Source organism: Photinus pyralis, unplaced genomic scaffold (assembly GCF_008802855.1).
Source record: "Photinus pyralis isolate 1611_PpyrPB1 unplaced genomic scaffold, Ppyr1.3 Ppyr1.4_LG10, whole genome shotgun sequence".
Classification (NCBI taxonomy): Eukaryota; Metazoa; Arthropoda; class Insecta; order Coleoptera; family Lampyridae; genus Photinus; species Photinus pyralis.
In genome coordinates this window covers 20,387,292-20,412,062 of record NW_022170250.1, presented here as the reverse complement: position 1 = coordinate 20,412,062, position 24,771 = coordinate 20,387,292, and the positions used below count along the sequence as shown (strand labels likewise).

The 24,771-nt window shown below is 37.4% G+C and overlaps 2 protein-coding genes across 4 annotated transcripts; one reads left to right on the top strand and one right to left on the bottom strand.

Moving 5' to 3' along the window:
* Nucleotides 1–670: 670 nt before the first annotated feature.
* LOC116162442 (tropomyosin-1) lies at nucleotides 671–3,181 on the bottom strand. 3 transcript variants are annotated; one of them, XR_004143540.1, is made up of 7 exons: nucleotides 3,068–3,181; nucleotides 2,110–2,270; nucleotides 1,880–2,005; nucleotides 1,700–1,833; nucleotides 1,256–1,653; nucleotides 1,025–1,193; nucleotides 671–967 (listed from the first exon to the last, which is right to left on the bottom strand). XR_004143540.1 is itself a non-coding variant. In XM_031476061.1 (6 exons), the coding sequence occupies exons 2-6, from the start codon at nucleotides 2,221–2,223 to the stop codon at nucleotides 885–887; spliced, it is 855 nt and encodes a 284-aa protein (XP_031331921.1). In that variant the 5' UTR covers nucleotides 2,224–2,270; nucleotides 3,068–3,180; the 3' UTR covers nucleotides 676–884. The 3 variants fall into 3 exon arrangements, 1 of the variants encoding a protein (XP_031331921.1); XR_004143541.1 differs by having other exon boundaries at nucleotides 3,064–3,120; XM_031476061.1 differs by lacking the exon at nucleotides 1,025–1,193 and having other exon boundaries at nucleotides 676–967; nucleotides 3,068–3,180.
* A 7,692-nt stretch (nucleotides 3,182–10,873) lies between these two features.
* Nucleotides 10,874–20,263, top strand: LOC116162420. The gene is made up of 4 exons (XM_031476035.1): nucleotides 10,874–10,998; nucleotides 18,788–18,944; nucleotides 18,995–19,144; nucleotides 19,454–20,263. Exons 2-4 carry the CDS (start codon nucleotides 18,831–18,833, stop codon nucleotides 20,246–20,248), a joined length of 1,059 nt encoding a protein of 352 aa, XP_031331895.1. The 5' UTR covers nucleotides 10,874–10,998; nucleotides 18,788–18,830; the 3' UTR covers nucleotides 20,249–20,263.
* The last annotated feature ends 4,508 nt before the right edge of the window (nucleotides 20,264–24,771 follow it).

The window sequence follows — 24,771 nt, the reverse complement described above, 5'->3', positions numbered from 1 at the left end:
TATCGGATGCAGGTACCTGCAAAGAAAAAATGCAATATTGCAGAGAATTCCTCTAAGGGATTGATTCTTTTTGTAGTATATAGCGTAAATTTGCCAGAGGTGAAGGTAATACATCGATTAATCTGGCATTTATTTTATTTATTTTATTTATTTTATTTATTTTATTTATTTTATTTATTTTATTTATTTTATTTATTTTATTTATTTTATTTATTTTATTTATTTTATTTATTTTATTTATTTTATTTATTTTATTTATTTTATTTATTTTATTTATTTTATTTATTTTATTTTTGAGATTCCAAGATGTCATCAGATTTAAGTGGTGTCACTTCCACTGCATACAATGCGTTTACAATGAAGGCGACTGTGCAAAATATACTCTTATAATATTGCTGATTGGGTCATTTTAATTAGTTCTAAATAATTTATTATAGAATTATAATTATAAATAATAGATGAACAATTTTTGTGGAAAAATCACACAAAAGTAGAATAAATTTTGTTTCTGATTTAAAACAATATAAAAAAACAAAAAAAGAGAATCATCCAAATCGGAGCTGTTTCCGAGGACTTCCCGAGAAAAACCTTTACTGACGGGACTAATATATTTAGCAACAAATGGCAAAAAGTAGAAGAAAAATGTATTAGCTTTCTTAAATTAAATTGGTTGTATTTACAAGCTTGTATTATTATAATATATATAATATAGAATTACAGCAATGCACATAACCAGATGAATCCCGCACAATAATTATTTTTATTTCAAAATAATTATAACAATTAACGTGTTAGAAATTAATACATCGGAAAATAGTGTAATAAAATATAAAGATACTTCAAATTTACAGGATGTTTTTGATCTTCTTGCTTTACTCTCTAAATTAGTAGCCGGCCAATTCGGCAAAGGTGGAGTCCATTTCGTCGGCCAATGACTTGTACCTGTCCTTGTTGATTCCAAGTTCGTCTGTAAATGAAAAACGGTGAGATTTTGTCAGGTTCGCGTAAAAGGGCGGTTGAGTACCTGGGCATTTGCATTAATGTAGCGGAAGCGTGGAGTAAAGCTAAGAAAGAAATGCGTAAGCTAGGGAAGGTGCGTTATTTGTTAGCGGTAAGCGAAGCCATTTCAGTGAACGTTTTGTCAATTTCATTTAATACTCCTTGATACTTAGATTTTTCGCGAAGCACAAAGTCTGAAAAGATTGAAAAGCGTGAAGCGGAAGAAGCGATAGTAATAGGAGGGACGCTGGAATACCTTCAATTCTATCAACTTCCTTCTGCAATTTCTTCACGGCCTTCTCGGCGTATTCAGCGCGAGCTTCGGCCTCCTTTAGTTTGACGGTGAGAGATTTTAATTGCTTCTTGAATTCTTCCACCCGTTGGTTGGCCTTTTCTTCGGACACCTCGAGTGATTTGAGCGAATTTCCGACGACCTTCAATTCTTCCTCAAGTTCCATAATCTTGGCGTCACCGCCTTTGACACGATCTTCGGCTACTTCAAGTTCGTCTTCAACGAACGCCAGTTTGCGGGAGACTTCGTCGGATTTGTTGTCGGCATCCTCGGCGAGCATACGCGCTTCCTTCAGCTGGGCGGTTAGTTGATCCATACGTTCTTCATCTTGTAAAGCACGATTTTCCAATACCTTGCACATACTGTAACGCGTTCAGATTGAGTAAGTAGAAGAAGGAGATAACTTACCGGGAGCTCTCATCAGCTGCTTCAGACGCTTCCGCAAGTTTAGTAGATGCGGTTCCTAGACGTTCTTCGGAACGTTCCAAATCTTCTTCAATGAGTTGGACTTTGCGATTTAAGGCAGCCATCTCTGATTCGGCCTGAAGATCCGTTATTTACCATCTTAAGGGTTTCAGTTATACTTACGTTGTTTAACGTTTTCTCTTTAGTTTCAAGGTCTTTGTTAGCTTGTTCAAGGTTGTTTTTAGTTGTTTCAAAATCAGCTTCCACTTGTGCCAATTTCTTTGTGTATTCGTACACCTCTTCTTTCACCTAAAACAAGATCATCATTGATACTGGAAGGGTTCATGCCTATGTATGTGTCTTTAGGCGTACTTATTTCCCAGAGGGTTTTTACAAGGAGCGAAGACATTTACCTTTTCAGCACGCATGTTCGCATCCTTGAACTGCCCTTCCATCGCATCGGCTTTATCCTGTGCATTGTCCTTTTCAAGCTTCATCGCTTGCATTTTCTTCTTGATCGCGTCCATTGTGCTTAGTTTTTTAGGGCTGGCTCAGAGGGAAAACGAAAAACTGCCTGAAATGTAATTACAGTGTTAAAATTTTAATCATTCGTAGTCTTTTGCACCCTACAATTTGAGCAAACCTTAAGATCTGGTATGGCTTTGGTGCGGCTTATTTTTAATTATCGCCGTGCAAATTTTTAAATTCTATTTTCAAGTAATCGGCAAAGTATCTGTTTCCATATCATATTTTGTTCCACTGACAAATTCAGCCGATATAAGAAAAAACGTTACGTAATTTAAGTAAGAATGGAATGGATTGTTTAAGACGGCCATTAAATTGCGTGCGTTAAAGGTATGAGGAAGTATTCAAAAATACACCTGCGGATATAAATGGATGCGTTTCAAAAAAATGTTGAAAATTTTTTGTGTCAAATTTAAAAATAATCTGGAAAAATATTTTATAACGTTAGATCGGTAAACCGAGATAGAAGATGTTCCTACTTGATACCCAATATGAAAGTAGGTACGAAAATAACCCGCTCCTAGTTTAGCCTGGTTGAACATTCCGGCGCGTCAAATAATAACAAAAAAAGGAGCATGCAGAAAGCTCGGGAAAATCACTTGAATCCGCAAATTGCGAAGGGGACGTTACGTCGAAATTAGGATAAAAATAACCGATCCTTGTACGACAATCGCAAATTTGGTTACGAACGTTTCACTTTTATTTAATTTTGGTAATTGAATTACTCTAACGTAACATTTAAACAGTTGGTAAAATTAATTACGAATAGCTTAATTAGTAATTAAATGGTGTTCAGCCTATTAGCAAAATGGTTAATAAGGGCCCAGCGATTAAACACGCACCTACCTGTGCCTGAAGGCGATCGGAGGATGTTGGCTAACCTAAGAGCAATAAGCGTCGCGACGTCAACTACGCTTACCATTTCTCTAACGCTGTCGTCATCTTCCCCTACCTCCCACCATCGCAGATTATTTTCATAATTTCGGTCACAGTTGTGTGAACCTCAACATTTTTGGCAATGCAGTTTGTGCGATAATAATTAGGTAATTGCAGCCCATCTGTACCCACCTGTTTTAATTAAAAGTGCAATTAGGAATAAATTTAATTAGCGTTTAGTCGAAACTGTTGGTACACTTCCGTTGAAATAAGTTAGTGAGTGAGATTAGAGACCTCAATAAGGCACGAAAACGGTGAACTACAAGAAAAGAAATCCAAAGTGTCCAATGTTCCAAAAAACTCCAGCGTCGCCACATTTCAGTTCCACCCCCATAAGCAAAAAGAACTGTTTGGAGTTCATTTGTCTGAATGGATTTTAAGAAGCGTCTTCTCTACACTTTCTTACAACAAGGCGCATTTTGGGTTCAAATCTTAGCTTAAAATGAGCCTATCCAAGAAGATCTGCGTAAAACAGCACCACACATCCATTCATGAACTTTACTGAAACACTTAAAAAAATGACATTGTGATATACACTTATCAACCCTAACCCCTTCTCGTCCATAGAGCTTTAATCTGTCTTAAGGTCAACTTCAAAAAACCCAAACCCCAACTTAAAATGAAAAGGTTGAAAAAATACGATGAGGAAGGAAAACCCTGAAAACACACGGATCCGCTAGAATATCTCTCCTCGGACAGTCTCCTGCAACACCTGGTGCCCCTGAAACCGTTGTTTCACGATGTAAGTAAATTATTTGTACTCAACTTCGATCAACTCAGTGACTTCCTGGCCAACGTATATGGAAACTCTGATCCACTATCATCGAAATGATGCATGATTTATAACCCTCCTTACAGAACAGGGGACAAACAATGGCCCTGACTTTTATTAATACAGAGAGGTAAATCAGAGATAAACTCTTACTAACGACTTGGAAAATGAACACCTATATATGGAAGAATTAGCTGAATGCTTAAAACAATACCGAAACTCATCTCCTGGCCCGGACGATCTCCATCTCCCCTTCATTATCTCTCTGCTAAATTATTTCGGGCTTTTAATTCTGAAGCCAGACAAAACGCGACCCGATTCCTCATCATACAGATCGCACTCACACGCACTCCCTCCAAGTTCCTGGAGATTCTTAGCAAACGCTTAATCTGGTTCCTTGACTTCAGCAACCTCTTATGTTCGGCTCAGAGTGGTTTTTGGAAAGCCAGATCCATCGTCGACAATTTAAAGTCTTCAACAGCTTTGATGCAAAACTCCATTCGTCGGGTCGTCTTAAATCTTGGACTTGGAAAACAAGCTTCAGCTTCTCTGCTGCAAGGGAATTGTTCTTGCCAAAAGATCTGCAGTTGAGCGGTCACTTTTCCTTTTTAATCAGCAGCTCCAGAACTATGACTCTGTTAACTACCTTGGCTTGGAGTACTTTTTCATCGCAAACTCACATTGCATGAATACATAAATCGATTGATTAAAGAGTGCCTTGCCATCTTGAAAATCGTAGCTCATCACACTTGGGGTGTAGAAACAACCATGCTTTTGAGAATCTGTAGATGCCTCACCCGATCACGTTTACACTACGGATCGAATGACTCTTCATCTGCAAAACCCCATCTTCTCAAAAAATTAGATGTAATTCAAAACGCTGCCCTACGTATCGCCCTAGGCGCCTTTCACGCATCCCCTGCCCACAGTCTGAAATGTCTCCCCACCTTTACACGTGACTCAATATCCTCACTTGAAATTATATCCTGCAAATCGTCGAAAACACCGCCTCTCACGATCTCATTCTACTAAGACGTCCACTAGAATTTTTCTCAAACAAACCCTTTCTGCACCATTCCATTCATCACCGACTCTCCCTACTCCTTCAAAACCCTAAACCACTGCTTACCTGCTGTCCATCCAAAGCACCATCTCATCTCAGCCCCTTGACCTCAATGCGATGTACTTTTCCACACTCAAATGCAGAATGCTCCAAAGGAACTCACTCAGAAAAATTTGCTTCCAGAATACTCATCTCTCCAAACTATGTTTCTTTTTCCTTGGGAGCAATAGACTGTTTCTTCAAGCCGAATTTGTAGGAAAACGTTCCCCCGAGGAGGTGTCTATTCTATTGAATTTATTGAGCGAATATCACTCAGCGAACTATAATCTGCATACAATTTCATACGTAAGGAACAGTCCAGGGTTGAATTTGACCCGTAATTAGCTTCATACTCCATTAGGTCAATGGCATTTATTATCACGCGGAAGTGTGGGGGTGTACTCTCCACTACAGCCCGGACAGAGTTTCAGAGGTCGCTCACTAAATTGCAATCTAAAGCATTTCTTATCGACCCATCAATATTGAAACCAAAAGAGAGGATTGAAAGAATCTGGACCTCGATCTGGACCATAAGTCGAGCCCCTCCCCTTCCCAACAATGGTTTATATATTGACATTACCAGGTTAATGCATTTTTTATGCACTAGTCAAATCCCATATTTTTCCCAACGTCCAACACAGTTCATTTCAATAGTAGATTGTAATAGTTATCGGACGACAATATAAATTGTTGGCCTAGGTGTTTAGCCGAGGCCAACAAGCATTGGAGTCCGAGAATGTGCTTTTATTACAAGGTACACATATTATTTTTTCCAGGATTTTTTCTGAAAACGCAGTCAACATCGTCATAAATTAAGGAATTTTGATAAATGCATAACAATTTTTGGTTACCATCTTATTATCTATGAAATCGTTTCCTTGACAACTGTTTGACATACTTTGAAGGGGTGAGCCGGCAAGTTCGTTGCTTAGTAACGAGCTAAAGTACTGGATTGGCGTACGAGGGGGGACCCAAAAGAAACGGGAATTTCATCATAATTTCTTTATTTCTTAATATTTTTATACCAAATTTTTATCACCTTCAAAGTACTCCCCATTGACTACAACGATCCTTCCATTGTTCAATGCATTTTTTAAATTCACTTATCGGGATGTTTTTTAGGCCTTCTAGCGATTTTTGTTTTACCTCCTCCACAGTGGAAAAACGCTTTCCTTTCATGTCTTTTTTTAGTCTGGGGAACAAAAAAAAATCACAGGAGGTCTGAATTTGCGAAAAAGTAGGTATTTCCATTTCAGAGCCATTTCAGAAATTATACTTGCAGGGAACATTGCGGCGGCATATTACCAGTAGCTGAATACTTCAAGGACGGAGGCGAATATTTTGGGAGTAAGCTTACCGATGCGAATTTACTGAAAACAGGCAAATTTAGATCTTGCTTCTATAAGTACTTAATCACGGCTGTCATTACTTAGTGAGGAGATACCGAGTACTGCTTCAGATCGTTTGGAAACTTACAGATCTGAATATTGTAACGTGAATTTAATTACCTCGTTTATTATTTACAAATAATTAACCATAATTTATAACAATCTTAAAACGGGTTAATTTATAACAGTAATTTTTATTTTTTCACTCACTTTATAACAGGGACCCGGACCCAAATGAAATATCGGTTCCGGTTCTGTTTATATTTAAGCGAAAATATTTATAACGGTTCCGGTCTGGTTTCGGTTCTAAAAGGAAATAACGGTTCGGTTCTGCGCATTTTTTTCGGTCCATAACGGTTATTTGCGGTTCTAGTTTTTAGAAAGTATGGCATTCAAAAAATTCATTATAACAACGTGATTTGTTAATTAATAGGTGCGAAGAAAAAGCCATGAATACCAAAACGTGACGTATCGTATAATTTATAACGACAAGGGGAATAAAGGAGGAAGAGGGAAATGCGTATTTACACTTTATTACTAAAAAACAGAAAATTTTATTTTATAAAACCTCGCCCCTCCTTTTTTATTTAGTGGCTAAATTAGCGCCACCGCCACTCGTAATGCCTTCAATTTCGACACCTTATTAAAAATGTATAATCCACCGATGGCAATCATAGACTAATATTTTATCAATTTTCAGGACGTGGTTGCCGGCGCGTCCTTCAACTTCCAATAACCTGTTAAGAACCGTAAAAAACCGAAAAGAACCGAAAAAAGTAATATAGGTTCCGGTTCTCAATACGTTTCCATTTCTGAAGGAATAACGGTTTCGGTTCGGTTTTCGGTCCAGAAAAAAATAACGGTTTCGGTCCGGTTTTCGGTTCTTTTTCGGTCCGGTCCGGGTCCCTGCTTTATAACATAACTCAAGCGCGTCGATGTTGGAACTGAACTCGAAACACAATTCGATTTACTTATGTTCTTAGAATGTTCTCGAGTACTCAGGGATGCTTCTCGAACATACCCGTCACCATTCCGTCTCATTCGCCTTCGTTATTTATCGCCGATGACTATTATTTCATAGCACCTCGATATCCATCGAGATTTCTGGAATGTTCGCTACACTGCCCCATTCTTAAACGTATTGTGTCTCGCAACACGGACGACGGTTGGTGCAGGTGGGCTCTTGTTCTATAGCGCGAACTTAATGGGGGTACTTGCACGACGACCCCTTCGTGCATCTTCCATTCTTGAACACAAAAACAATCAACAGTCTTAGGAATCGATTGCGGAGTTCCTCTGGGGTTAAAGCAACAAGCCAATGTTCCCTGGAATACCATCTTCAGCATACTGCGAGCGATGCACCAGTCCAACACACGTATTCGTTCCCCATCATAGTTTCTTCCTCGCTGGGTCTTGTAACAAACTTTTGACAAGTACTTCCTCATTGATGTCCTACCATTCTGTCTGGCTGTGGGTGTAAAGTAGTGGTTCTGGTCTTGTGAATGCCCAATAGTGGACACAGGCTTTCGAGCAGCGCCGAAGTTCCGTGCCTGGCCAGAGTGTAGTTCCAGGAGTACTCCACGTCTGCCAAGAAAGTTCTACCAGAACGTCTTCCAAGGTTATAACTTCTTGATTTGGTAGAGCATATGCTTCTGTCCATTTGCTGAAATACTCCATGGGCACCGAGATATATTTATTTCCAGCAGCTCTCTCTCTCGAAAGAGGCCTACCGATACCAATGACTATTCATTCAACCTACCGATATATTGCTTGTGGCACAAACTGCACATTTTCTGCACCGTTCTTATACTCAAATTTACCCAGTAGAATCGTTCCCGCATCTTAACCAGGGTTTTCGTGACTCCTAGGTAACCTCCCAATGTACCATCGTGTTACTTATACTCAAATTTACCCAGTAGAATCGTTCCCGCATCTTAACCAGGGTTTTCGTGACTCCTAGGTAACCTCCCAATGTACCATCGTGCATTTGTGGTAATACTTCAGATTACTTGCCTTCCGGTATCACTAGCTGCATCCTGGTGGCCGTACCATTATCATTTTCTAGGCCATCCTCTAACCGTAACGATCCCCACTGAGACCAATACGCCTTTAGAACTAGACCGTATTCAGCGCAACTTCATGTTTCACTCATGCGGCCTGGATCACAGTCTCGAAGGCTCCTTTTCATTGAGCCGTCCTAGTTTTCCCTGGCTATTGGTCACTGTACTTTTTTCTGTGTTGGTTTTCACCACAACCTCCACACGGTAGTCTTCTTCGTTTTCTCCAGTTGCTGCATGACCGTGTTCACCCTCTTCTAGAGTCTCGTCTTCTTCATCTGTCACGCGAGCATTACCACGAGACGTTTTCTTTGCAGCATCAAACTCTAGAGCATGCACCAAATCAATTTCCAATTTCTCATGGTTTTTATGGTTAATAATTTTGAATGCGAAGTTTCCGGGGGCGAATAATTAGTAATCGAATTTTGTGCGACAAATATTCCGGGAGCGACGAATGTTCTCTGGAAGCGTGGAACGATTTTAGATACAGTGAGGGCAAATGTTCTGAGAGAAAAATATTCGTAGACTAACTTATCGGGCGGATATTCTAGGGTGTGTTTGAATAGGACTATTTGTTTTTGTTCCGATGGCAACATTTAGGAGGGCAAAGATTTAGGAACAAATACGACCTGAACGAAAATTCCGGGAAAAAATTTTAATGAGCGCATTTGTTAGGGTGAACTAACCTACTATGAACATTCCTGGTAAAATATACTCCCGGAAAGGGTTTTCGGGGTGAACTAACCTGTAATTTTTAGTGGCAAATTTTTCGGTGGCTACGGTTGAATATCTTACAACTGAATTTTGTATGGGGAATCGAATTGAGGCTAATATTTCGTTTGCGAATAATCCAGGAATTTTCTTTGGAAACGTGTGACGATTTTTTCTTTGGAGAAATATGTTGAGGGACAAATAAATAGTGAATTCTGTTAGCAGTAAATATTCTAGGAGGTCCAATTTTCTTCAAAGTGAATTTTCTGTAGTTGAATATTTTTTTAGTAAATGATCAGTAATCTTGTTGGGTTCCGGGAGGGGATATCTCAAGAGATAAATTTTCTTTGGTAGCGTGAAGCGAATAGGGGTTGTTTTCTTGAGGGAAATGTTCTGTGGGAGACGTTTTCGGAGCGATACTATTCCCGAAACTAATATTCCAGTGGAGAATCTTCTGTGAATCTCATGAGAAAATTTATTAGGGTTTAAATTTTCTTAACGATAACTATTCGGGGTGAAGTTTGAGGGGGACGAATTGTTCTCTTTTCCCTGGAAAATCTTATGGGGGGTCACATTCAGAAAACAAATAAATGTGCTTCAAATTGTCTTGATAATGAATATTCCTGGAACACGTTCTAGGGGAGACCTACTTCTGTAATCATTGAATGAATATTCCAGGAGCAAATATTCGCGAAGCGAGGAAAACTTTTCATAAGTGAGTTGTCGAGCCCAGTTAAATAAAACACTGCACATTTTCCACCGCCGAATACTCCGGAGAAATTTTCCGAAGGGGGCAGATTTTCTTAAAAGCGATTTTGTCACAAAAGGCATTTAATTAATTAATGCGGGTCACTCTGTAATTGGGTGCAATAAATAAATAAAATAAATAAACATTTACCATCAGGTACACTAAAATTCGCAATACTGCCGCCGTTTAAAAGAAAATTCAGAGGCCGCCGCCTAGAACAATACAAATTTTCAATATTCTTTGAGAGCATGCGGTCATTACAAAAGAATGTTGGGACGGAATGGAAGACTTTCTTCTTCTCCAGTTGTCATCACCTAGAAAATTAAACAACTCCTGGGGAGTGAGATTGATTTTTCTTTGTAACTTCCTGCAACAATCGATAGTACTGAAACATGATGAGTATCATAACGAACAAAAATTGTTTACTACATTGGCGCTATAAAAGCAATTTAACAATAAATATTTACAATTGCTTAATATAATTTATACCGCATGTTGACTGCAAGATTCACGTAAGTAACCTTGTCGAAAAGGAAAATTATTAATACCAAATATGGCATAATGTGTATACGCTGTAGGTAAAATCGTTAAATTACAATGGATCTTAGGCGATTTTTATAATTTTGTCTTGGCGAAACTCAATTTAGATGGTTAAGAGATTGAAGCGCTTTAAGTAACGTGGTAATTATATGGGGGATGAGTCGCAATTAAAAAAATGATAAGCACATGCGTTGGTGTAAAAGGAATCACAGATATATTGGTTAGTAGGTCACATACTGGACCAGTTCAATGTCGAATGACAAAGACTTTTCCTTTCATGTTGAAAAAAATCTAGTCAATCATCCCCGATTGACCCCAAAAAGTATTACGGGAACCTATTTCTTGATGATTAAACATTTTGGTTACCACTGTAGATAGGAGGTCTCATCCAGAATTAGCAGGACTATTTTCAGAGGGGCAAACATTGGTGGGGTCAAGACCTGGTAAGGAGCGTTCAGCGTAAACTGATAGCGCACCTAGTGCTTAGTCGCCCTGAGACCGTGTGTCTAAAGCCGTGCTCGTGGTGAGTAACATCTTTTTTTTTCTGCCTTGCTACTGTAGTACTTTAAATGTGCGACGAATTTCATTAATTTATCACGCCTTAAAAGCACCCATTGAAAATTAAAACAGAAATTTTGGCAATTTTCCAAATTATATTATAATATTGCGGATGAATGAAGGGATTTAAAAATAAAACGAATCCGGAACGATCGCTTACAAATGCTGTTTTATTTCCAGTTCGGGAATTTAAAAACATTGTCTACCCACTTTAAGTCTAATTTTAAATACTTAGTAATGGGCTCATTAACTCAAACGCAGGATACTTCTTTGATTACTAAATTTGTATATCTTAAAATTCTAATGGCTTCTTATCTTGGACGACGTTTAAATTTGTTACTTCCAGTATTTCACTTATTTAGACATAGTGTATAAGATCCTTCCTGAGAGTGGCGACCCATTTTATTTTAGGCTAAACATTTTAATGCGAAACCCAAACGAAAACTGCTTCCTCATATTTAACTGCTATAAAGGCTTCTCACCCAATGAGAAAACCACTTTTATAAAGGTCCTCCAATTAATCGGTGAAGAACCATTTGATTAATGATCAAGTGTCATCATGTAGTCGTGTTGGCTATATCTTAGTTCGTCTCTAATAATGGGCAGGGAAAATTCCAAATCAATGGCATTTACATTTGAAGTAGAAAACTAGAAAACTGGATGTTTGTGGATCAGAAATGGGGCAGTAGGGAAAGTATGTCCATACCTGCGCATTTGATCACAGCGGGGAAAGCCGGGAAACATTGCCATATTTTTTTCTTCTTCGTTTCCATTGATTTTTTCAGGAAACCTGAAGAGTTTCCTTTTTAAAGTGATTCAATTTCGATTACAATTTTAGACGATTTTAATTCGTGAAAAATAAGTGTGAGAAATCCCGTGGGACATTAACATCCTTGCGCACGCGTGTACGAGGAAATTCAAGTGGCGGCAGCTTTTGGCGAAGTTATAAAAATTCTGCTGACGACAGTTAGGGTGACTGCCATAAGGGGCGCGAGAGAAAGTAAATTGGAACTGGAACCTTTTATTCAATCCTTCTAGGGGAGGCTGGGAAAATGGGACTGGTATGAGTCACAAAGCAAGATTTTTTGTTGTTCGACGATTTCCTGTCTTCTCTTTCCAATTTATCGTTGTTCCATCTTTTGCATTCCTTGAATAGACCGGCGTCCCACATTAATTTTGATTAATATGGAAGATAAGAATATATTCTCTATTGCCATTAACCTACATGGTGGTGGACTCATTTCAACTTTAGCGCCTAGGGAATATCTATTACGATAAACCATTTAATGCATGATGCGGCATCGTATTTTCTTCAATTTGGGTAGATATTATTTTTTGATTTGAAAAAATTCGATATCCTTTTTTATTCAGAAAATGGCGTTTTTCTATTTTGGAGTGCATATTTTATTGCCTAGTGCTGATTGGCTAAATAAAATTAACTTCCAGTTACAATCTATTACAATTGCGCGATTATAGATCTTTTTTAGTCTAATCCTACAGAGAGACTCTATTTCGAATAACACACACTTGAAATTCAGTTTTCTGGTCCCAGATCTCTTTAGAGTGTTTTATGAGTTGATTTTTGGGAGGAAATATCGTTTCGGAGTGATTTGGACGAATGCAGAAAAAATTAATATCGTCTTTTGCTTACCCTGGGGCGGTTGCTCTAAATTCAAAATCAATTTTGAACTTAATTCGATTTGTCAAATTAATTTTGAACTATATTAATCGTTCCTTAAAATGGGGTTAAATGATGTATTAATGAAACTCTAAACCTTTTTTATTTTTTATTTCGTGCTCCGTGTCCCATTTTTAATAAGAATCAGATGTCATTGGAATGCACAATCATTTGTTTCACTTTATTTACCCTTGCCGTTAAAGTAAGCACCCAACTGTTAAAGAGGCTACACATTCAAACTTATTAAAATGTCAATTTGGTATAATAAAAATAATTAAATATTAGATATAAACAATCAAAACTATGATTGTTTGGTATTAAGGGCTTACGAATGGCGCATCTTATGGTAGTTAAAATTATGTTAAGAACAATTTAGCAAATATAGACCCCAAAAGACAACATAATCCGACACATTATTTACACATCTACAACCACAACCAAATGGTAGTAAAACAGATACTATAGATACTATAAGACGGCTGTTGGCTTATGATGAACTTTTTTCTTCTTACCTACAGGGTGTTGCATAATTGAATGTTAATATTTAAGGGGCCATTTTAAAAAGAAAAGTTCATATGAACTATGTCCTAAGCGTCTTAACTTTTGAGTTACAGAGTGGTAAAGTTTTATTTTTATTTATATTTATTATTAATATCTGTAATGCCACTTTAGACATTTTAATGAAATTTGCCATGTACGTATGTACTATGTATCCAGAGGCATTTTTTAACGTACCACATTTTTTAATTTCCACCAGTGGCGTTCGTACGGAATTTCACATGCCCATTTTGGCAGACATTGATGGTATGCCACTGATTTCTCTGAAAATAATAATTTTTCTTGAAATCCCCAATTATTTTTAAGCAAATTTGATTGTTTTTTTTCAATCCGATGCACAGTTTTCAGTTAAAAAAAATCCGTTTCGTTTCTCTGCATGATCATGACAATATCATGCAGCGAAAAATATTTTCATTTTAAAATCGTGCATCGAAATCAAGCCATCAAATCTGCTCAGGCATCGTACTTCGAATTTTGGAACTTAAAACATTAAGAAAACTACTTAAATAAAAAAGAATTATTACCTACTTATCATTGTAGTAGGCTGCGCCTGTCACAATTATTAATTCTGTTGACGAGTTTTTATTTTTTTAAGCGAAAACGGTGCATCGGATTGAAAAAAAAAGGATTTTTGAAAACTTTACCACTTTGTATCTCAAAAGTTAAGACGTTTAGTACGTTCGTATGAAGTTTTCTTTTTAAAATGGACCCAAAAATCCCCCTCTTAAATATTGACATTCAATTATGAAACACCCTGTATAGTTTCAAGTTCTTTTTGCATTCGGTAGCTTACTATAGCTCTGACACCTGATCCAAGAAAAAACTTGACTATTAATTTGCGCATGTGCAACTCAACTTCTTTATGCATATGCGTAGATATTTTTTTGAAATGTTTATCACAGATGCTTCCAGTAAAGACAAGCATATCGCATATTGTAAAAATCAAATCAAAAGAGGTGCGCATGCGCGAACTGGTGAATGTCAACTTTCTTATCTATGGAGATATTTTTCCGAAAATTTAACCACATATGCTTCTAGTAAAGAGAAGCATATCGCATATTGTGAAAATCAAATCAAAAGATTCTTCTAATACAGACACGCATATTTATGCCTGTTCTGTTCCTTGGTGCCCCGAGTGAAGTGAAAAAGGAAATAAATGTATCTGTGGGTTCCCCAGGACATTTTTGAATGCGTGGATCTACTTGGATTCAATCCACTATCCACTTAGGCCCAGTTGTACAACGTCAATTTAAACTTCAGTTTAGTTTAACTGACAGATTTCAGAAACACGATTGGCCCACTTGTGAAACGTTAGCCAATCAAATCCTTTAACCCACAATTTACTATAAACTGAAGTTTAAACTGACATTGTACAACTGGGCCTTAGCCAATTAGAATTAGTTTGTATCTTTTGTTTTACTCAAAAACATTTGTATTGTTGAGCGCCAATCTTACAAATCTGCTTGGTCTCTTTTCCAAAGTAAACGTTCTGTATTGATTGGAAGGTAGTTTTTACTTACAATCAATAGTAGTTTTTGGGTTCGAAGTTTGAGCTGGCATGGTTAGCAGAGGATGATCAGTCTAAAATGTTTACGATTGGAAGTAACCCAATGACATTGCTTATTTAACTACGGCTCCTAATTAAATTATGCCAAAAATTCATTTCAAAGGTGTAATCCAAGTCGTGTCGGGTCAATTTCAATTTAAAATTATCGGCAGTATGGCTTTCATTTTATCAAAATTTATTTGAGAAACTTAATAATGACTTACGATTTAATCTGTAATTAAAGTAAACGGTATACCTGATTGAAAACTTTAGAATTAGGTTTAAACTTCTTCAAAACCTCCAAAATTTTGAATTTTTTTAGATTATTCAGCGCAATTTGCCTTTTTTGGGGGCCCTTATGAACTCACTGCATTGATTTCTGTTTTGTGGGACGCTCGCGAAAATCAGAAAAATAACTTGTTCTATGGTCTCCTCAGAAATTCCTCATGAATAAACAATATCACAGAAGCAGTAATTAAAAGACTACATCTGTCAGGCTCAGGTCTTGCCTGTTTTTATTATGTCCACCCTTTAATTTACCTTTTGAGTATCGGACTTGTTTTCCCAATTAAATTGATACTGACATAGTAACAAAAACGGATGAAATTCAGTTCTCAAACAACAAACTAATGCGTTTGGATGTTTTTTCGACGAAACCGAGTTGGTAAATAACGAGGTTGGTATCTTTTGTATTGCATTGACGTATTGGACAGGGTCACAGGCCGTATCTATGAAACCGTTAATTGCACTGCTTGGGGAAAAAGATTTTGTTAACAAAAGAGGCCAAGGAAATCCACTGAAGGTTATTTTCAAGTTTCTAGGTTCGTCGCTGGAGGGGAGGATTTTTTTCCTAAAATATACCTAACAAGTATACATGCATCGCAATCGCAATCTTGTATGAATGTTTGATTGAATTTTGATGCAGCAGATATTGCTCTAGCTCATAAAATATGAGGGGTGGGGGAAGGGCAACATCTTTTTAAAGAAATGAATATAACTTCGGTTTAGGTTAACCGATTTTCACATAATTGGCTTTATTGGAAGCATCTCTCTTCGTGAAATCAGCTTCTATATGAATAGTTTTTTTAGTAAATGTGATCAGCGGTACAGGGCGTGGTTTGACATTAATATAAACTTTGAAAGTTTTCTTGAATATTGCAAATGGAACGATATAATTATCAAATAAGATAGTAAAGTAAAAATATTAGTGAAAACCAAACCTTATCACTGTCTGTCTTTGTTTAGATATGGCGAAAATATACACACATTCACAAATTTAAGTTGCAATATTCATCCAAGTTGGCTTTGAAACAAAAGGAACACACTGTCATGTGTCACTATCATACTCGGTAGAGACTTCGTCTTTTTATCGGAAATGATCTTGAACAGTTACGTTAATCTAATTATTATTATTTTTTTTTAATTTAATTTATATTTCTCAGATTTAAAATTTGAATAATTTGAATTATTATTTTCTTTATTGCTTGTATGTGTTCTCTTTTTTCAAAGCCAACTTGGATGAATACAAATATTGCAATTTAAATTTGTGAATGTGCATATTTTCGCCATATCTCTGCTTAGGAAACATACAGAGTGACCCAACGAGAAATATACAGAGGGCTTTTAGGGTATTATGTTTAGACATTTTGAAAAATTCTCGAACACGTCAATTTTGTATTCGAGGGGGACAACTTTTGGAATACAAATCACAAACCCAAGTCTCCACCCCTCTACGTAGGGAGCTTAACCCCTAAAATTTTAAATGGAATCCTTTGGCAAATGGCACATTATTTGAAAGCCAATTTAATCGTGATTACTAATCTGCTTTGCTTTTTAAATTCTATTGATTCGTTTCGGAGATAATTCGCATTTGAAATGGTTTTTTCTAAAAAAACCAAAACAAATGCGATCTAAGTAAGTAACCTTTATTAAAATTTTATTTTGACGCTTCAATTTGTTTGCTAAACTTAAGTGAATCTGTCAATTCTCCGAAACGAATCAATAGAATTTAAAAAGCAAAGCAGATTAGTAATCACGATTAAATTGGCTTTCAAATAATGTGCCATTTGCCATAGGATTCCATTTAAAATTTTAGGGGTTAAGCTCCCTACGTTGAGGGGTGAAGACTTGGGTTCGTGATTTGTATTCTAAAAGTTGTCTCCCTCGAATACAAAATTGACGTGTTCGAGGATTTTTCGAAATTTCTAAATTTAATACCCTAAAAACCCTCTGTAAACTTCTCGTTGGGCCACTCTGTATATCAAAATGCGATTTGCACTGATATTTCCACTTTTTCATCTTATTTGACTATATCATATAATAATTATATCGTTCCATTTGAAATTTATAAGAAATCCTACAAAGTCAAACCGCGCCCCCTACTTATCGCATTTACTAAAAGACTCTATTCTCGTAAAGTCTGATTATACGAAGAGAGAGTTCCTAATTAGACCTATTTTGTGAAAATCGGTTAACCTCAACCGAAGTTACATTTAAATGCCCCCCCCCCCCTCTCCCCATCCCTCACATTTTATGAGCCAGCGCAATATGTGCTGCATCAAAATGGTGCAAAGTGCATACAAGATTTCCTTTTTTAGGGGAATTTTTCGAAAGAAAAAAATTCCTCTTACGTGATGGTTTTGTCCGACTGTCGTCTGTCCGCCTGTTCCTCCATTGATGTCACACTTTCGCCAATCGTTTTCAAGGATCGAGTTCAAGGATCAGTGCTATTGAATATGAACCGGATTAAAAGTCTGGTTTCCTAATGCGGGCTGAGTGGCAGAAAATTCCCCTACTGAAAATCGCTTGGAAAATCGTATGCGATTCTTCGTATCTTGTTGCATCTAAAGATACTGATCTGCGCAAAGGATTCTTGGAGCCCCCAACATTATTATTATACATGTGAGGGAAATGTGAGTTCCTAAAAGAAATCTCAACCTTACTCATTATTTAGATGTTTCAAACATTTATGATTCATGATCCGGACAACCTAATGGAAAAATGCTTCAGTGAGCCCATGTGATTTCGTTCATACTTGAACTTAATTGTGCAAAAAGACGTAGGTATCCAGTTTGTTCTGAAGAAGGGATTAAGCTTTTTATCAGTCCTTTTCTAAGAAGTAATCGGTTTATTTCTGGTGTACAGTTTACTTGTTCAGTAAAAACTCTTTGCGAATTAAGTGGATGGGTAACAGCATTTCATTGATTCACCTGGTGTGATCTTCAGAGTCTTCGTGCCTTCAAAGACGCCATTAACTGATAGTAAAAATCCAATCTCTGTTGTGCCGGAAAGGAGCGGAATATTGCCTAGTCTATTTCGTGATTGCATAATGAGTTTGGTATTTAATTGTTAATACAGATGCGCTTGACACAGAAAAACCGACAATTAGGGTGCCACTTTGATCGGCGCCATGTGTTAATTACCATGTATCTGTTTGGTAAATAAATGTGCGCACCTCTACTTTTAAGTGGAGCAACAAAGAAAAGTTTCACAAAAATTCCTTCGCGTTTAGGGCATCGATATCTTGGAAATTTACGTGCAGACTAATAATAAATACCATAAAAACGAGTACAGTATCACCGATTCGTGTCATTGTCGTGGTTTTTTCATTATCGTTATTGGTAATTCTTGTGCGGTGCGTCATACGTGCTTCAAATACCAAACAGAGGATAGGGCCGTGTTATCCGCACACGATCAAAATCTTCATTTAAAGTTCGTCCAAATTGTCGTCGACGGTAATACGATTTTTATGTCAATATTATAATTTTAACTGCTCTAGTTTTCGTTAACCCAATTTCTTGAATAAATTAGACCCATGTTTTAAATTTTAGTTCATTCAGTTGTGGTAGGTTAACGACAAGGTTTTTCTTTTGGAAAAAATGCTGTGGATGCTAATGTTAAAGGTTGAGTCGCCTTTTGGAAAAAAATGTTAAAAGTACAAATCGAACTTATGCCCGTTTTCCTTTGTTTCAGTTTTCATTTCGTACAGTAAGCAAGAACAGAAACAGCCGCAGCCATGGACGCCATCAAGAAGAAAATGCAAGGAATGAAACTCGAAAAGGAGAATGCATTGGAACGTGCGGCCCACAACGAGCAGATGGCCAAAGATGCCAATCTGCGTGCAGAAAAAGTATGCAAATTTCACCAACCACCCTAGGCACTAACCCCATTTTTCTACAGAATGAAGAAGAAGCACGCGCTTTGCAGAAGAAGATCCAAACCATTGAGAATGATCTCGATCAAACTGGTGAACAGCTAACCCAAATTAATGCCAAACTGGAAGAAAAAGAAAAAGCTCTGCAGACCGTAAGTACTTTCGGTGACGTAAGCGTAATTAGTATCTAGTACTTTGTTTATCAAAGTTATGGTAAATATTAGGTCATCGCATTAACCTTTTGATATGCACATCAAAATTTCGCTCTGTAAATTCCAGAGTTATATTTTAGTTTTTGTGTAGATCGTAACTTACAACTCGCGTCTATTAATAGTATTCCTGGGGGGCTGCCAAATATGGTGCGCTGTTGGGCCTAGCAGTGCCCGTTGAAATAGTGCGAGTGATCTTGTGACGTCATTTTTATAAATCGTTTAAATACGTTTGGCTTAATTTTTTTATTGCACGATTATTTTATAATTAAGTGAGGTGTGAGTTTGGTTGCCGAAAGTGAAGGGGCGTTTGTTAGCCGTAATTGCGGCGAAACACGTGGGTCGCAGCTGAACGTCGGCGCAGTATACGAAGTCCCGAAGTCCGAGAAATTTCGTCAGTTTCACCAACATGGCTGCTTTAGTAAATATGTGTTCGTTTCGTGTCTGAAAAATATGTCCCAAAGAGGCGGCCCGGGGAGTACAAAAAAAAGAGGCCATCAACATCATCCCCGCAACAATGGAAGTAGAAGACGTGCCGCCTTGGAACCATCGTTTCTTCGAGGTTCCAGTGATGTTCAGTTAAAACAACAACAAACCCCTGGGGTTCAGCAATCCACCCCCGAAGTAGTACCTGTGATATTGAGTGCCTCAAGTACTAGTAATAAAGAAGTCGACCAAGGCAAAAGTGATATTATAGATTTAACCAACTGTGATGATGATGATTTAGTTGATAGTAAACAGTCCAAGTTAACTTCTCACAAAAATGATACGTCGAAGAACGGTTCCTTCAGTCATATGTCACTAATTGACCGTCCAGCTGCAGAAGGCTCCAGTCAAAGCGATCAAGAAGCCGAAGATGCAGAAGTTGAGGAACTCTCAAGGTTGAGATGTACCTCAGAAAGGACAGAAGTCGTCGCCGAACGGGAGGCACGAAGGAAAAGAAGATGTGCTGATTATCCTGGTCTCGCTTTTGGCAGTTCCATCTTCAGTTCCGATACGCTGATGAAGTTCTCCATAATACGTAACGAGCTGCATAACATTATGAATACGCAACTTAAGAGGGTACGTTAACATTTTTACGTGCAACTTGTTCAGCAAATTTCTTTGAACTGCTGACCCGATTGCATTTATGCGTGTAATTTTATGCCTCGTTATTTTTAATTAATACTAATTGGCTATTAAAAAACAATACTCGTTCCACTAAACATTTTTAATTGGGGTTTGTACAGTTCAAAATACGTGAACTAAACTCCCCCCAAATTTCATCCCTTCACAAGATCACTGAATTTCAAAAGTGCGCAGTTGTTAATTTGCGTTGTTGCCAATCCAATGCAAGCTCAAAATATATACCAGTGGCGTATCGCGATTGTTGCATCTAGGGGTCAGATTGCAAGCACAAAAATCAACGGTCGACTATTGATGTATTTGTTCTTGTATAGCAATAACGTGTTGATTTTGGTGGAATCTTCATATCATTGGAATTGGGCAACTTCTGTAGGGGTGGCTAGAATTTTCCTAGATCACACATTGGGGTTTGTGATCACATAAGCTTTTTCATCTAATACGGGCGCCGGATATTGTTTGCTGCTACGCCTGATAGTTACGCCACTGCATTAAGGCGTATTCAACGCACCTGAATGAAAACCATTCAAGCAAAAATTCTCGCAATTTTGTTCTAAATTTGGCATGTGCTTGAGCAGTGGCGTTTCGTTATAATAAAAAGGATTCGCCAACAAACTCGGTAACACTAACGTTTATGCTCTTTTTCTAAATTTGTTTAAAATCTTAAGGCTCCTTGAGGGTCATTTTCCCTCGCATTTTCCACTTCAATGGCTGTGATAGACGAAGACTAAAATGGGTAAATTGCCCAAAAGTGTAGGTACCATGCGTTCTATTTTTGTTGAGACTGCAGTGGATTGTTTCTGTGATACAGGGTGCAAACGAAAAGTTTTCTACCAGTGGCGTAGTCAAACAAATTTTTGGATCACCGGTTCTGGTGCAACACTGTATATGTCAACGTCAATTTTTTTGCATTATTTTTCCTTATCACATTGATGTATCACATCCATAGGATGTAAGAAACGGTTCTCCAAACGAACTGACTCGATTATTGTATGTCCGTTTTATAACTTTTGAACTAGTAGCCCAATCTTGGAACTGATTGAAATTATGGATTCTACAGGCCACATTCTATAAGAAAATTTTTTTTCCGGGTCGATCTGAGACAATTTTTTTTCGGGCCTCAAAAAAAAGGCAGTGTATAACCTTCCTTTTTTACCAAAAATCGACTGGACCAAAATTTCTCGGGAACACTTTTTCTTATTAATTTGGGTGCGTAGAATCCAAATCAATTCGTACTTTTTCGATCAGACTTCTCAATCAAAAGTTATAGACTAGAAACCAATTTCGAAAAAAAATTCATAGGGCTGTAACTTTTGAACTAGTAGCCCAATCTTGGAATTGTTTGAAATTATCGATTCTACAGGCCACATTCTATAAAGAAAATTTTTTTCCGGGTCGATCTGAGACAATTTTTTTGCGGGCCTCAAAAAAAGGCAGTGTATAACCTTCCTTTTTTACCAAAAATCGACTGCACCAAAATTTCTCGGGAAAACACTTTTTCTTATTCATTTTGGTGCGTAGAATCCAAAACAATTCGTACTTTTTCGATCAGACTTCTCAATCAAAAGTTATAGACTAGAAACCAATTTCGAAAGAAAATTCAAAGGGCTGTAACTTTTGTAATATTTTATCTTCAAGGTCGTCAGATGCCAATGATCCTAATTTTTGCCATATTTCAATTTCAAGGTTATCAGATGTAAACGGTCCTATTTTCTGTGGGTGAGGGTAGGTTACTCACAACCTGGCGATGACCTTGGAAAGTAGGCCAAGGTGAAGCTCAAAGATTGCATTGCCTCCAAAGCCCAATAACCCCATTTTTTGTGGTATAATATTTCATCTTCAAAGTCATCAGAGACCAATGGTCCCCATTTTTGCCATCTTTCATTTTCAAGGCCATCAGTGCTCAATCGTCTCAATTTTTGCAGGGTCATTTTAATTGGCGATGATCTTGGAAAGTAAGTCAAATATACTGCTTGCCTCCAGAGACAAATTACTCTATTTTTGTGGTGTCATCAGAGAACAATGGCCTCAATTTTTGCGATATTTCCTTTTCAATGTCATCAGAGGTCAATGGTCTACCATTTTTTGTCGTATCATTTCATGCCCAAGGCCATCAGACGTCAATGGTGGAGGTAGGTGACTCGCCTCCTGGAGATTACGATGAAAAGTAGGCCAAGGTGAAGTTCAAAGGTCAATCGACACCTGGGGGTGTGTCAAAGTGAAACTCAAAGACCCGTTCGGTCGTTCACCCCCTCCTCTCGGATGCCACGTGGAAACAAGATTGACAAAGCGAGTAAGATGCAAAATGTAAATATTCACCAATAGGAGTAGATAAAGGGACAGGAAAGTAAAGTTCAAAGTGCAAAGTACTAACTTTTCAAGGTCATTATTTGAAGGGCAAATATTGAACCCATTTTCCAGGGTGATCGACCGAACAGTGTGTCGATCTGGAAATGTTTAGGAGTGAACGACCAATCCGTCTTCTAAGTATCACCTTAACCCGCTATGCAAGGCCACCGCTAGGTGCAGACCTTTGAAATAAAAGTGAAGGGGGGATTTGAAAGGGGCGTGAAAAAGGTTGGAAGTAGAAGAAGAAGAATACAAAGTGTGTATCCCTAACTAAACTCAAAAATTATCCTCACTCGCCGGATAATTATTTTTACCTTAATATATTGCTGTGTAAACAATGTCAGTTGGGACGTTGTAGTTTGTTTTGAGATATTTTGGAATGAATTCTGGTCTATAATTGTCTAATTATGTTCATTAAAAAAATTTCGAATCAAGCTCGTTGGGCTAATTATCTTTTAGCACAAAACAATTTTTGCGAATTAACCGTGTTAAGGTCGTATTTGTTTACCTTGTTTGTAAATGATAAACTATTTCTTGTAATTAGGTTAAGGAATTTTTGTACCTCAATTTTATTGTTATCAAGATACTCACTAATGCGAATGTGACTGTTGCGATATGATTTATTAAGCTTTTCGCTTATTAAAGAAAAGATAAAAGTTAATTGTTTGTTTCTGATAAACAGATCTCTTTTCGTCGACAAACAGAACCGAATGGAATAACCTTGAACTTGGCGCATGCGCAGATCTCAACGTCAAAGTGCGCTAAAACCGGTCTTGTATACCTAGTGATTAACCAAGCTTACGCCCTTAAAGGTATCTTTCCGATCTTGACGGCAATTTTTAAAGGAGCAATTTTAATCATCTAAATACACCTTCCTGCGTATCGGTGATTCTGAGTAAGATTCGGAATGGAGAAACCATAATAAATCAACAGGTTACATATCTAAACTTTGAGTTTCTGCAAAATTTATTAAACTATATAAATGTATATTCAAGGCACAAGAGAAAGCACCGTTTAATTTATAAGATAAAACATATTAGATAAGTTGTCAATATATTTTGCAGAACCCAGCAACTTTGTGGTCTTGAATTAGCTTCGAAGGAAAACGAGTGTGTCTAAAGCAACAAATGGATTAATTGATAACTTCTGCAAAATCGACTAGCGGCTCAGTTAATCTGATTTATTTGCACCACCTTCGTCTCATGTCGAGAATAAGGCAAACCGTGCGAGTATTGATCGAACCTCGGACCAAATGAAACTAACATACGTAATCGAAAACTGAGTTCAGGTGACGACGGTAACAATACAAATGAAAGAAAAGCACAAAGTTACATAACAGCTACATCACCTGTACATGACACGAACATCAATAGCTTTATGCAACCGCAGTCACTTTTCACTGGCAGATATTAATGAAATCCACCTCCAGAAGGTTACTTTAAAGGGACATCGCGAAAAAAGTCAAGACCGCAGTTTTATGGGTTCTCGGGAAATTTTACGCGCTAAAAGAGGGCATCAACAGTGATGTTTACATGTCGCCAAAAAACCGTACATCAATTCGCTTTGAGTAATTTGAGATCATTGTGCTTTTACGACGCGCTCGTTCCCTCAAAGATTGAACGTTCGCCTGGGAAAGGATTTTTTGTAAGGAACGCGACCTTTATACAACGTCGTCGAATTTAGTTACTTGGTAATTTCTTTTTATCCACGTAGTTTCGCTCTTTGATAGTTGATCCAATAAATTATACATATTGAAAGCTTTTTTTTAATATCCTTTGCAAAGTTGTATTTAAAGCATTTCGGGAGAGTACTCAGAGACATTTTAGCAATGCCTTGTTATGTTTTTCTTTATGTTTACACTGTACCCAATCAGCGTTTCTATAATAATGTCAAAATAATTGTTTTGTGGGAATATTTAAATTGCATAATTAATGAGCTGACCCCCTATTTACGACCATAAGATGATAATGATCATCAGCCATATGTAGTGTTGGGTAAACAACTTCATTTGGGCGTTATTTCGGCCTAAATACCTAAAAATTTTCGAACGTCCTGTATATAAGAATATTTCAGTGTAAAGTAAATCTGGTAAGTTTACACGAATAAATACAGAATGTGATCGT

Coding starts and splice junctions, on each gene's coding strand:
- LOC116162420 (XM_031476035.1), top strand. CDS start 18,831: ATGGACGCCATCAAGAAGAAAATGCAAGGAATGAAACTCGAAAAGGAG. Junction 18,945..18,994: donor CCAATCTGCGTGCAGAAAAA/GTATGCAAATTT, acceptor ATTTTTCTACAG/AATGAAGAAGAAGCACGCGC. Junction 19,145..19,453: donor GTACTTTCGGTGACGTAAGC/GTAATTAGTATC, acceptor ATAATTAAGTGA/GGTGTGAGTTTGGTTGCCGA.
- LOC116162442 (XM_031476061.1), bottom strand. CDS start 2,223: ATGGACGCGATCAAGAAGAAAATGCAAGCGATGAAGCTTGAAAAGGAC. Junction 2,006..2,109: donor CGAACATGCGTGCTGAAAAG/GTAAATGTCTTC, acceptor ATCTTGTTTTAG/GTGAAAGAAGAGGTGTACGA. Junction 968..1,255: donor GGAAGTTGATAGAATTGAAG/GTATTCCAGCGT, acceptor TTTCATTTACAG/ACGAACTTGGAATCAACAAG.